General features: G+C 40.5%; 1 protein-coding gene across 5 annotated transcripts in view; it reads right to left on the bottom strand.

Moving 5' to 3' along the window:
- LOC143173220 (dymeclin) overlaps positions 1-14,272 on the bottom strand; it is a 224,758-nt gene that overhangs the window by 79,131 nt on the left and 131,355 nt on the right. For 4 of the 5 annotated variants that reach the window (XM_076363416.1, XM_076363415.1, XM_076363414.1 and 1 more), the window contains exon 14: positions 13,439-13,603. The exons of the other annotated variant lie outside the window; for it this stretch is intronic. In XM_076363416.1, the coding sequence (XP_076219531.1) occupies positions 13,439-13,603 (165 nt within the window). The remainder of the gene's footprint in view (positions 1-13,438; positions 13,604-14,272) is intronic. 5 annotated transcript variants of the gene reach the window in all.

The following is a 14,272-nucleotide window of genomic DNA, read 5'->3' as shown; positions in this document are numbered from 1 at the left end:
AGGAAAAATGTTTGGAGGACTGAATTTGCCCAGCTTTTGTCTCCATCACCAGTACCGCTCTCCCAAACGACAAACGCGTGCGATCAAAATCACCGCGGCTCACGGCAGGAAAAGGCTTGTCAGCATCCTGAAGGAGCTCAGTCTTTGACCGTCCCTTCATCTTTTATAAAAATACTTTCCATATTTAGCACGTCTTACCCATGTTTCGTAATCCAACCTTGACAGAGCTAAAATGTAATCATCGTGTTTCTTCACTGTAGTCTGTCTGTCAGGGTTTTTTTAAATTTTGTTCTTCGGTTAAAAAAGGCGTTACAGATGTTACCATTAAGATTTAGAAACATTACATGGGCTTGAAGAGCCCTTGTGCAAGAGAAAGCAGATTTTATTTTAGGTAACACTTCAAAGTTACTGTTCGTTACTTTTTCAGTAGGAAAAAGGTCATTATTTCCCACATCCACTGTCATCCTAAATTACCTTACTCACTTCCAAACTTGTCATTCTAAAGAGAGGTTGTTTTATTGCCTTCAGACAAACAGGCACAAGCCTCGGGATTGGTGGGAAAACTGATACAGATTTGATTTCATGATTCATTTCAGCATACTTGCAGTTGTGCAATATTTTTCCATCTTCAAAACCAACATGATATATTTTTAAGCCCCAGTCCCTCAAGTTGCACAGTAATTAAATGTACATTGTCTTCAATTTATTTGGAAATTAACCTCATTCCCACAGAGAAAAGAGGTGGTGCTTTCGCGCTTTACCTCCCACTCAGTTTTATACATCTTATTCGCCCGTCTAATTCTCTCTGCCTCTATCAACTCAAAAATCCTCCTGAATTCCTAAAAAAATGCCCTCCCCAAAATGTACTTTTTAAAAGACAAAATTCTGATGTTCCAGGTCATTCTCTGTTTTTCCCAAAGCAAACAAAACAGTTCCAAGAACAGAATTAGCATGATGATAAAGCAAACACCAACAGTTTTCTATTCTATACTGTACAAAAAGCAAGTACAACCCTCACGGGATGGGCTGTTAATTCCCCTCCACCTTGGGAAACAAATGACAGAGCTGGAGCATGGGACTAAATACAAACTATACTTCAATGGGATGTTCAGAAGAGACAAAACATGGCTTTCTAGGCACATACAAATATCTTTCTGACTTTAAATTTGTCCAGGTGACAACGAAAGGCACGCAAAAATGAGTTTTCGCAACCCTGCTGGTGTAATCTGGATTAATCCGAGGCCAAAATTATGCTGGAAAAGCAATTTGGAAATGTGATCAACTATACGAACAGTATAAAGGCTCTCAAAAGTACAATCAAGATAATCATAGTATTTTCAAATTAAGCCAAGTTGTGACAAACTGATGAAGTAGAGTCTCGATAAGTGGACAGGGAGGCGGACAGAAAACTGGCCGAACGGACGGGCTCAGGGAGCTACGGTCAGCAGCACCAAGTCCAGCTGCAGGCCAGTCATGAGAGGTGTACCCCACGTGTTGATTCTGGGGCCAACGCTCTTTAACATCTTCATTAATGCCCCGGCTGATGGGGCAGAGTGCACCCTCGGCAAGCTTGCAGGTGATACAGAACTGGGAGGAGAGGCTGATGCACCAGATGGCTGCGCTGCTGTTCAGGGGGACCTGGGCAGGCTGGAGAAACAGGTCAACAGAAACCTCGTGAAGCTCAACAAAAGGAAATACCAGATCCTGCACGTTGAGGGCCGAGCAGCTAGAAAGCAGCTTTGCAGGAAAGGACCTAAGGGCCCTGGTGGACACCAAGTTGAACCTACGCCAGCAATGCACCCTCACGGCAAAGAAAGCCAACGGCACCACGGGCTGCATCAGGCAGAGCGGTGCCAGCCCATCAAGGGAGCTGACCCTTCCTCTCTGCTCAGCGCTGGGGCAGCCTTCTCTGGAGCGCTGGGCTCCCCAGTAGTAGAGACATGCACATACCGGAGCGAGTCCAGCAAAGAGCCACAAAGATGATTAAGTGATTGGAGCGTCTGACATGCAAAGGGAGGCTGAGGGACCTAGGACTGATTAGGCTGGGGAAGAAAAGCCTCGAGGGGATCTCAGTGCGTACAAATATCTGATGGGAAGGGGTGAAGATGATGAAGCCAGACTCAGTGGTGCCCAGAGAAAGGACAAGAGGAAATGGGCACAAACTGAAATACAGGAAATTGCATTTAAACATAAGAAAAAAAACAAGTTACCCAGAAAGTCTGTGGAGTCACCATCCCTGGAGATATTAAAAAAAAAATCAACTGGACACAGCCTTGGGCAACTGGCTCTAGGTGACCCTGCCTTGGGCAGGGGCTTGGACGTGACAATCTCCAGAGGTGCCTCCCAGCCTTGTCACCATGGAGCCAGTTGGTGACTCCCTGAAATCACCATGAGCATGGCTAAACGTTTAGCACAGTTGCAACAAACAACAAAATGCAAGGAACACTGCCCGCTGGAAATGAACACCAAGTCAATGTAGAAACCAGCAAAGCCACAATAGCACTACAAAGCACTTTGGGAAATACAGGAAATATATTTTAGGGTAAAATCCTGCAGTAGCAAGAGGATGGCTTGGTAATTAATTAGAAGAATGCAGCATCAGAAAGATCTGATTTTATTTATGTGTTTTTAGGTTTTTTTATAATCACCAATTTTTAATTTCTGCTAGGTGAACACCATATTGAAAGCCATTCCAAGGACTTGGATCTTCTTGCAATGTGGAGAAAAGTAAAATATCTATGTTGAATTCTCTTAAAACTGTTCTGCAAAACTGGAGCAATCACAGCAGAGTTCACAGTAAAACTCTAATTTAAGAAAGCCCAGCTCTTCGTAGGACCATACACTACCAAACACATACCAAGAGATTTCGTGGTGTCTAACGGTCAAGTAGGGTAGAGGTTCACCTTCAGTAAGGCAGAGGTTCCTCTGAGGCTCACCTCTCAGAGGAAGACCACTAAGCTGGACTGCACTTCAATCCATGCAAGGCATGAATGCAGGGGTTGAATTTTCCACCAACTGGTAGACAAAACCCCCTGTCACTCTATTCCTGACACTAAAATTGGCCTGATGGGTCACATCTCTCAGAGCTACCTTATTTTATCCTACCGACAAAATTGGATCCTCCTCTTTCATAAAATGTTCCGATAACTAATAAGGAACATAGATGAGCTGCGATACTGCACGTTATGCACCTAGAAGTATTCAAAGTAACCAAGTACATGAGGCAGGAACATTAAATGGAAACTTTAAAATCTTCTTTCATTAGTGTACACGTATTGAACTAGTTTTCAGCTAGGCTGACGCCCCAGAAAACTCTTCCAGCATTTAGAAGAAAAGCCAAACGCTAATCACTGTCCTGGAGGTTACACTGGGGCTGCAGGATTAGTCATCTTTGGAAAGCAGTTGTGGTTGTTATTTTCCTCTCCCACTGCTTTTTCTGATCTGCGGCTGGTGCAGTGGGAGCATTCTCATCAATGTTTTCTCACAAATTCAGCTTACAAACACGAAAGAACAAAAACACTTAAGAATAGCTCACAGCTCTCAACCCCTACATCCTGCTGTAGAGTGGGGATCCAAAACCTCCTTACACAACTTAAATCAATCCTTTGGAGGATTAGAATAAAACCCTGACTAATTTCCCCCTCCCTTTTTTTTTTTCCCCACCTCTGCATTTCTTGGTCAAATAGGCTGTGGTGAGGAATGGCGATACCAAAATGTGAGAAGAAATGACAGTTCTTGTAGTTGGGTGTTCTCATTAGAAGCTGAAAATGAAAAGAACAGAAGAAGTAGTTCTTGCAGTGTTACGAATTCTGCAAATCTGGAATGTTTTGGGTCATTTAGATCAGTCTGAATGGATCTGGATGCCAGTTTCAAGTCTTTAGCAGCTACACCTCCGTTAAGCCAGTCGGCGACGTTCCCTGTTCCCTCCATCCAGCTCCTTTCCTCCCCATCCTGCCCCGGCCACCCGGGGGCTGTGCAGCCTCCGCGTCCCCCCGAGGAGCCAGGCCAGGCCTGCGGGACTCAGCAGCTCGGGGGCTCTGCCTTCGCTGCAACGTGCTTACAGCAGCTCACTGGTGGCACTTGCCTCTTTGCTGGAGAATCGCTAATTTACATTGAATGGCTGGACAGCTGAGAGACCACCCAGAACTACTCCAAAAGGAGAACCATGAGGACGACGCTTCTAATCACTTATATTGTTAATCAAATATTAAATAAAGAAGGGTGTTTTTAAAAAAAAAAACCCAAAAACAACAACAACAACTTTTCCACACTCATGCTACTTGAAGCTGCAATTAATTAGGAAAATGAAAACCCTCAGGTATTTTCACTAAGCAGTTCTACCCTGTGGCTCCTGTGCAGAACATCTCTGCAGCACATATCACAACATCTGCTTTGAGACAGTCTGGGCTTACCGAAAAAAAATCTGGATTTTACTATGTAAGGTTTACCTCTTGGACTCATCACTTTTAAACTAACATGCCATTAAGTATCCTGAAGTCAGCCAGTATATGTAGAACAACTAGGTGTGCTTGCACAATCAGCCCAAAATCAGCCCACACGTCTCACGCACAATATCCCACTAACCAAACTACATTTCAAGTGAAAGCCACCTACGACGTTAAGAGTATGTTGTGGGGTTTTCTTTTTTTTCTTCTTCTTTTTTTTTATTTTTTTTTTAACTGCACTATTGATTCTTGGGTTTATTGCTTAAAAATTACTGCTGAACTAAAATTTTATATATTTTATGGAGTGGGATACTTTGCATCCAACCTGAGAAGCCAACGTCTTGTCTCCTACATTAACAACATAAATCTCCGGTTGCTTCTGTTCTTCAGAGTCCTTAGCCAAAACTTCATTCATCACCACTGTTCATGTGTGTGATTTGAATCCCTTAATCACCTACATCTCCGTCTCCCAGAGACATCTGCAAAGTTATTTGCTCCACCATTCTTCCGCGGTACTTGTGAATCATTTGTTACTCAGGTGTGCAAAGTTCTTTGATATATTTTATTACTTAAGGCACTACACCCAGTTCCAGGTAGATACCCAGATCTCTCTCTAGACATCCACGTGTACAGATTAAACGTTTAGTTCTCAATTCATTGCAAGATGTAGACACTCCTCCTTATTTAAAAGGAAAAAAAAAAGTATACATTTTAATGCTTCAGCCATTCTGGTTGGAACATCTTAATCACAATTATCAATTGTGGTAATTCTAGCTGCAGTCAGTACTTTCCACTAGTTTCATCCGAATGTAATGAGTCCTGGAATCACAGCTACAGCCTGTTGATTTGCAACGAGAGCTCATGATGAAGATGACTCCTGCATAAGCCAAAATGCAGCTTTGGTGAGAATCCGTGCTTTAATTTGACAAATTGGAAGATGTTTTGAATCAGCAACATACGTTTGTTATTTTCTAAGTGAATAATTTTCTATATTTAGGCAATAATTACACATTTTACTAAGTTTACACTAGCCAAAGTTCACGCAATGCTGTCTGGGAAACCAAAACAGGTAACGGTGCATCACCTAGGTGGACAAAACAAAGAATACCCACGCTGAACTCCCTGCTGCCAGTGACAATGACTTATCGAAGCTGCTGGAGAGGTGATGTTCTGCACCCTAGGAAAGTCAGCAGGTACCACAGAGGAGCTGAACCTCAGCAAGGCTTTTAGGCCTAAGCAGAAGATTGGCTTACATGACCATAAATCCTTTCTGCTTTCAGCTATAAACTATTAAACTATATTCAGTCTGACAATCATTTTATTAGCATTCTCCTGAACTCTTCAGGCAAGCTATAGAATATTTATCTTTTTAGTCTCCAAACAATAGCTTATTTACATACTTACAAAAGAATAAGACACCCTCCCCAGTCCTGATTAATTGCCAGACATTACGTATGAACGCAAAACCCCCGGACTCTGAACATACTGCTACAATGGAAATGTGTGAAAGTAATTTTGTTCCAATTTCATCTCATGGGAACGTGGGCTCATAAGCATTCAATTAAAAATAATTCCGTCTGATCAAGATGTGTTTTAGTTTCACATGCTAATGTGGCAGAATGCGTCTAGATCATGTCTGTGATAAATTTTTACCAGGGTGGGAGGAATATTATATAGAAAAAACATAGCTCTTGCAATTTTTCCTTTTCCATTTAATTTTTTTGTGCATGAGAAAGTAGTGTTTTGGCAACCTGTGCTGTTTTGTACTATCTGGGTCAGATCACCTGGGGGTAGTACCTGGGAAGATTACATTTGTAACGGGAAAAATCTAAATCAAAATGCAGCCTTTTCAAGAAATCTGTAAGACAAACAAAACAACAGAATCCTGCGTGGCAATCTGCCTGTAACTCCGATTTTTAATGCCAAAAGAAGCCACTTTGATCAGCGCGTCTGACACAAGCCATAGGAATTCCCTCAGCTACTTCCTCCTTCAAGTCCAATAGCTGTGGCTGGACTTGGACGTATCTTTTAGGAGAACATCCAATCTCATCTAAAAATTCCAATCTTGGGAAATCCAGAGCCCTTGTTAAACTATTCCAGTGAATCATCCACCGTGTAAAAAAAAAACGAACCAGTCTCAATTGGTTTTGCTTCAATTTCCAGCTACTGGAGCGCATTATACTTTTGCATACTAAAGGGCTCCTCAATAAAGAATTTATTCACCCTTAATCTCCCAAATCATTTCAGAATAAACTCATAAATCTGCCCTGGAGTACTACTAAGTCCTTTCCAAGTCAATGCTACCTGGACCTCTTATCCCGAGCGCGTGACCTACTAGCATGAAATCCCACCGGCGCTGTGAAAATACACCTCGCTTGCGTCAGGCTTAGGTGGTTACTGGGTGGTATCAGCAATCTTTCCCCTTCATTGATTACTGCTTCCCTAAAAACTATTCTCGATACATTATTTTAAATAGGGACGGAGTTAATGAACCAAGGCACAAGGGTTTCCACTAGACGTGCACCCACCTGATGAGCATCCAGTTAAACTGGATTTTGAGACCTACAAGCTAGGCAATTTTTCACCCACCAAATACCCGCAGCATTGATTTTATATCTCGCTGGTTTCTTGATCGATATACTGTGCAGTACGAAGACAAATAATTTGTAATAGAATTATTTATAAACAATTCCCCTGTGCCAAGTCACTCAATGTTGAGTGTAAAGTGATCCTTCCATAATAAAAACCCCCAACCCTTCAATAAAATTATTAGCAGCTGACTAAAAATCACAATCGAAAAGCAATAAAACATTAAATTATAATCATTCAACAGACCTCTGACCATTTTTTTCTTAATTCTATTTTTTTTCCCCCCAAAGGAAAATAATTAAATGAGCTGGATTTCAGGGAAATGTTGTTCCACACGATCACAGCGGCCGAAGAAAAAGCCTCATCTCCTGACCTGTGATCCCAGATCAGGAACCGAGTCCACACAAAACATCTTGAGTGGAAGCTCAGAGAACAGAGTTTCCATAAAAACTTACAGGTTGCTCTATAGAAATCCCAGCACACCGGTATCATCAAACCAGCCTGCATCCTCAAAGAAATATTAACGTAGCTTCATTGTATCTTGTTTCCTTTGCCCATTTTTACTTGTTCTTCTTTTTACTTACTTCTTAAGTGAGTTAATTAAATTTTGTCAGCTGTTCCATGGTCTACCTAGGACTGACATTTAAAATGCACATACCATAACCCCTGAAATCAATGATTATTGCAGCAACCCACAGCATTGGGTTTGCATTGAAAACGAAAAGTAAAACAATGAGTATTAAACCCATCAGGAAGAAGACCATCTTCGAGTCTTTAGGCTAAACACTGGCAATTGCAGCAGTTGGAATTTGTCAGTGTACAGGTGATCACGTTCAGAGGAAAAAATTTGTTAATTGTCACAAAAACGGGCAATCTCCAACTTCTACATTAGAAGCTGGATGAATAATGCCCTATGTCTCAACAACAAGAAAAATTTCCCAACCAACCCCTAATTATACTCTACGATAACGCAATGATATTGTAATCCCTGAATGGGTACCAATTCTGTTCTCATCAGCCTTCTGGCTTGGCAGGATGCTGAGCGGAGCACGCGGAACAGTGCTTGTGGTAGCAGAAAGGAAAAAGGAAAGGAAAAGGGAAAGCACCCACAGACTGTTCGGTCGGACGCCAGTTTTAGAGGCAAGGTGCAGATCCTTACTAAAATGTCCTGCAGAGAAAAAGTGTTTATCAGTATTGTCAAAAAAGAGTATCGAGTTAGTTTATTTTAGACAAGTCCTTAAATCTACCAAGATTTTTAGACCTTTTCACTGGAGAATATGGGGGGGGGAGGAAATTAAATTTTTAAACTAAGTTATCTCCCATTCCAAAAATAGTTTGCTTTAGTGATAAATGAAGTGAAGCTATTTCTCGCCTGTGACGGGTCCAGACTCTGCCATTTTCATTATTCTACTTCTAATCCCATGACATAAGTGGGTTTATTCATAAAACGTGAAAAAAGCAAGCTGTTGTTCAAAACTTATAAAGACTTAAAAAGCCTTTTTGATAAGGCCCAATTACTACACCACAAATTATTTTCCTTTTCACAGAGTTTTATCGAGTTATTTACCAACAAAGGTTTTCAATAGGTCTTGTGCCCGGGGCCCCTTATGAGGTTAAGACTCGTGCGCAATTTTCCTGCAGAAGTTAAGATTTTTGTCACCTTTGGAAATTGTCTCACTCTCAACCAATTTCATCTGCCCACACCCATTCACAACAACAGGGTTTTTTTCACACACCACTTTGGATGGAAGCCTACCTGCACTGACTTCACTCTGTTTGGGAGACTGGTTTGCAGAGACAGCTGTGTTTACTGAAGGTGTGATACCAAATAGAGACCTTCCCATTTAAATGATCCTTAAAGTCAAAATAATATTGCTCATCTTGTTGATTGCTGTGTTTATATGTTGTCCCACCTACCAGATGTTTACAATAGAACTGTTGTTATTTCTCAATAATGCTTTGATCCTCTTTACACAGGGAACACTTTCAGTATCAGCTCTCACGGGTTAAGCTCCCAGTGAAGTAAGGATCAATATTTGGTACTTCATATTTAAATTACCACACACAGGAGGTATCAGAAGTGATATAAATTATTTTCAAAAGTTATAAAGTGCTTTAACTGGAAACAGCAGGAAAACAGAAAAGGACCAGTTTTAAGGAGGCCGAAGGGGCTCTTGGTAGGAACACCCAGATCTTCTGTCATCCAGCTACTACTCATGCAAGGCTGATGTACTGACTATTTTACTTGCACTAACTTAGGGTGAGATTTTTGTATTAGCTGCTTAAAAACTGAATGTAAACAAATGCTCAAGACGATCTGTAGAATCAGAGAAAAAGAATTCACACCTGTCAAAACCCATTTGAAAGAATACTAATTGATGTACTTCTCTGTATTGCATTAAGCCATGCAAAAATCATTTAAGGTTCAATAATAAACGTATCTGCTTCATGTTTCTTCCCACCCTCCCTTCTCAGACTAAAGCCAAAGAAAATACGTCAGACTTGCAAATATTTTAGCTGTTTTCGAGGATGATACTCTGACACCTTTCCTGTACGTACTGAAGGACGGGCCAGTAATGCATATCTGTACGTTCCTGGGATCCAGCCCCGACGCCCCAGCACAGCTCACGCTCCAAGGAAAAAAAGGAGCTGGCAAGTGGGTAATGAATACAAGTTGGCTTTATGCAGAACTTCACCATCACGTTGCAGCAACAGAAACATTTCTGGTAATTAGCAGTATTTTTCAAAGCTAACCTCCAAGGCCCTGATCCCGCAAAGACTGCACATTCTTAAATTAATGTAATTGCATAATTCCATCAACTCTGATGGCATGGGAGGAGTATGGTTGCAAAGCTTATCCTCTACAGGCTTCACACAATGTGCCAGAACACTTCTGAAAGGGAGTATTAAAATCTTATTAGATACATTTTGCTGTTTAAACAAACCTAGCATCAAGTAATAGAAGATATGCAAAATGGGTAAACTGTGTGAACTTGACATCATATTTCTTTGTCTTTTCTCTCCAGGAAAAAAAAAAAAAAACAACAACTTAATTCAGATGAATCCATATAATTTTTCCTTTTGCTCTACTACTTCATGAACATGTTTACTCAATTTACAAGGCTCAGCAAAACCATATTTCCTGCTTTCACACACACAATGTCAAGCTAGCTATGAAAATAAACTGTCCTTAATTTGTTCAGCATCCCAAAACAAATCATTGTCCGTTAGCTGCCTTTTGCTAGTACATGCGCTAAGCCAGTTTCATTTTCAGAAACAATCTTCCTGAGATTGACTGCGACCCAAAGAGCTTTAAAACAAAAAGGGAACACACACGAGCATTAAAACATCACACGATGAACATGCAATTCAAAAGGAAACCATAATGGTAAGAGTGAGAGAACGTTATCTCACATCACGAAGCACGGTTACTGCAATAATCAATAAATAGCACAGCCACAACAGAATTATTAGACAGTAGCAATGACAGATTACAATCCCAGGCTCAATATTCGTGCTATACTAATGCATAGCATAATAGAATAGGTATTGTGCCTCCTCTGTTTTAAAATTTAGAAAAGCCACCGAAAGCAACGCTGACACTAAATCCCAATTAAAGCTGCCTGGAGAGCTGGTGCTGCGGGCTTACTCCCTGCGGGATAGGGGAGTATATACCATTCTCCTTCCCCTCTCCCCCACTTTAACCAGTGTTAGCTGTTCAGCAAGTGTGGGATGCGGTGTGCCTACAGATTTGACGGGTCACCGCCAGTATCTTACACAAATCCAGGGCAGCTTGAAAACGTGAACGACATTGATCAGCCAGCAGCAAAATCGCACTTTTGTAAGGGCTTTAGTGGAAAACAGTGGTTATTAACTACTGCTGATTAGTTAGTGCCGTCATTCCAAAGCTGCCTTCATCTTTTCTCCTTTGTTTTACTTTTATGAATTCCCTCTCCCCACCTCCAAATTAAAGGCACAACTGTTCACGTCCATATTCATGTTTGCACACAAAACGTACCAAAATGGCCTCAAGTTGCGCCAGGGGAGGTTTAGATTGGACGTGAGGAAAAATTTCTTTACTGAAAGAGTGGTTAAACATTGGCACAGGCTGCCCAGGGAAGTGGTGGAGTCCCCATCCCTGGAGGTATTTAAAAGACGAGTAGATGAGGCGCTTAGGGACATGGTTTAGTGGGGTTGGTGGTGTTGGGTTGACGGTTGGACTCGATGATCTTAGAGGTCTTTTCCAACCTTAATGATTCTATGATTCTATGAAAATAGTAACAAAAACTCTAATTCTATGGGACATCTAAAGAGAGGCCACATCATCTGGGGTATCAGGACAGCGTTAGAGATCAGCCATTACTCAGGGCTAAGTCTTATATTCTTCACCAGGAGTCCTGCAAAGAGCCCTGGATGGGAGGGTCGTGGTTTATAAATCACCATAATTAATTATCCTCTGCCTTTAGAGAAGAGATGGAACACATAAATTACTAAGCAGGCTGTTCATAGGGTAAAATAGCACAGTACTTAATGCAGGATGGATGCACAGATTCAAACAAAACCCACCTTTTTTGACACCTCCATTTACGCCACTGGATCTGATGCTATTTAGAGACTTAGGCAGGCAAGTTTCCCGAGCACACACACTAGAAGGTGTTTCACTTTTCTAATCATGTATTACCAGAGAATCAGCCACTAAAACCTGCTACCTATATATTCTCCTAGCAGCAATTTCTATTTCAAATACTCTGTCCTCCTTCTATCTCATAAAAGGATAGCCTGTAACGAAAACCTGAGGTTTTACAGTCTCCCAGCCTGATATATTCTAATATATCTCAACTGGTGCATAACTCCCATTTCAGAAAGTAAACTATTTCTCCATCAGTTTCAGTATGAGGACCAACTAGATGAACTTTTTGCTCTAAAAACTTCACAAGCGTGTTACATGAAAAGGTGTACAGTGTTATCAGTGCTTATTTTCATCCCTAAAGCCACCTGAAAGATGCAATATCCATGGAGTAGTACTTGTTCTCCCAAGGATGATTTTGCCAACTTAATGTTGTAGTGTTGCCATTGTACAGAATTACCAAAATTTCATTGAAGCAAGCTGGGACAATTAAGCCATTTCTTTTATGTTCTCAGGATATCATTCCTACATGTAAAACATTCCATCTTAAATAAGATTTTGGTGTGGACTGCCCTGATTATTATTATTCATTTTTAAATAATGTCTTTGAAATCTTAGGGTTTGGCTACTTTAATACCGTACCCCTGTTCCAAATTAATCTGGAGAATGCCCCTGGGACAGCTGGATTTTCATCTCCTGTTGAGATCCTTCAGTGTAACTCTCCATCATTATGTACTACTATAAAATTTCTTTTGTACAAAAAGAGCTATTTCAGCTTGCATGCCATATTTTCTTCCCTTGACAATCAAGCTGGTTTTACTTATGTTTACTGTGTGGTCTATTGCTATTGTATGCCGGCTTAGCTGGGAAGCTGCATTTCCACCCTGGATGCTTTCCATGTTCTGATAAATTTTGTGATGCAATTTTTTCCTTGTTTTCCTAAAACTTCTAGCATCTTGGTTAATATATTTAATTGTCCGCAGCGTCAACAGTGAAATAGTAAAACTTAAATTTTTACTTCGAGTAAACAGCTTAGAGAAAACATTTGAGTATTGCAAGTAGAATTTATTTTTAAATTCCCGCTATTTTACAGTTTCTGCAGAGCATCTATAATTCTGCATCATGAACAAGGATTTTATGTTGTCATTTTGGGCTGATGGATTCTCACCAGTCCTATTCTGTATAATCAAAACTGATCAGGCATATCAAAAAAGGCAGCTCTTTCTTAATTTATCATTAAGTGCCACGACAATTTTACTGAACGTGAGGGAAAAGTTCTATCGCTCCCATTCCTGAAAAGCAATTTTTATAGACAATGTTACCAAAATAATGGGCGTCAGGGATATATTAGACACCTACATGTAAGACAACTTACATCTCTGCGCTAATTCCAAACAAACTACATAACTGTATGGAAGCTTTGTGAATCACAGCTTACGTTCTTATGTCATAGCTTTGGAAAAGGATGAAAATAATTCTACTCTAACATAAAAAGCATTTAAAACTTCCAAAGGCCACACATTAATTCCAGAAGTTGTATTCTAAATTAAAAAAAAAGAAAACCAAACCAAAACAAACCCCCAACAGCAACAAAAAACCCCAAACCATTATTAGACTCCCATCTCTACCACACTTTTTAGGACACACATCAAGGATGCCGTAAAGACACAAACCATCCCCTTAGCCATTTTACGTTATTCATCAGTTTACTGAAAACATGCACAGATCAGTCACAGAGCATGCAGCATGCAGTAAATGGAGAGCAGAGGTTAATAACCTGGAAGCATAGGATCTGAGAATGTGAGAACAAGTTAAAGACAAGAGTTCCTCTCCATTGTCACTGAGGGTCGAGAAGCAATGCTGCAGCGTAGAGCAGTGAGAGTGGGGGAAATACAGTTTGTCCAAGACATATACATATCTCCGCAAGTGGCGGCAGGTATAACTGAAAGACAAGGGTAAAGGGAGAAAAAACAGAAAAAAGAGGTATTTTCCTTTGAGAAAGCTAATTCATGGTTTAATGCCCTTGGTTTTTGTGCCAAGAGTCAATGGAAGATGCCAAGTAAGCAATGGAGCAGTTTGACATAAAACAACAGTTTCAAAAGACAGACGGATCTGTTAGCCTGTGGCCATACGATGCTTCTGTCGCTACCGCAAAGGGAACTCACCAAGTCTCACACATTAGAGATGCAAGAAATTGGGCTTTTTTTTTTTTTTAACCTTTTTTTTTGTTTTGGGTTGATAATGCATTAAGAAAAGTTTTTTTGCCTCTCTCAATTTGCCCTGAAAATATAAATGCATGAGTCTGAACCTGGTTTACAAAGTTTAGCATTAAAAAAAACCTGAGAGTATTCACAAAATTTAACTGATTTTCATGGAAATTGACATCTCGCTTTAAGGGAAAAAATGCACACAGAATTACCGATCAGTGTGAACTACTCTCGCAGCCTGGGATTCCAGTGGTAGAGTATTCCTGCAGTTAATTCTAGTACCTCAAACATGGTGCTTTATCATAAATGAGTTACACACTTAAGACCTGGTCAGCTTTTTCATGAAAAACTACAATCAATTCCACGAAATAACTATAGAGCAATCAATAAAATATTTAGCATTC

Source organism: Aptenodytes patagonicus, chromosome Z (genome assembly GCF_965638725.1).
Source record: "Aptenodytes patagonicus chromosome Z, bAptPat1.pri.cur, whole genome shotgun sequence".
Taxonomy (NCBI): domain Eukaryota; kingdom Metazoa; phylum Chordata; class Aves; order Sphenisciformes; family Spheniscidae; genus Aptenodytes; species Aptenodytes patagonicus.
This window is presented reverse-complemented; position numbering and strand designations above follow the sequence as displayed.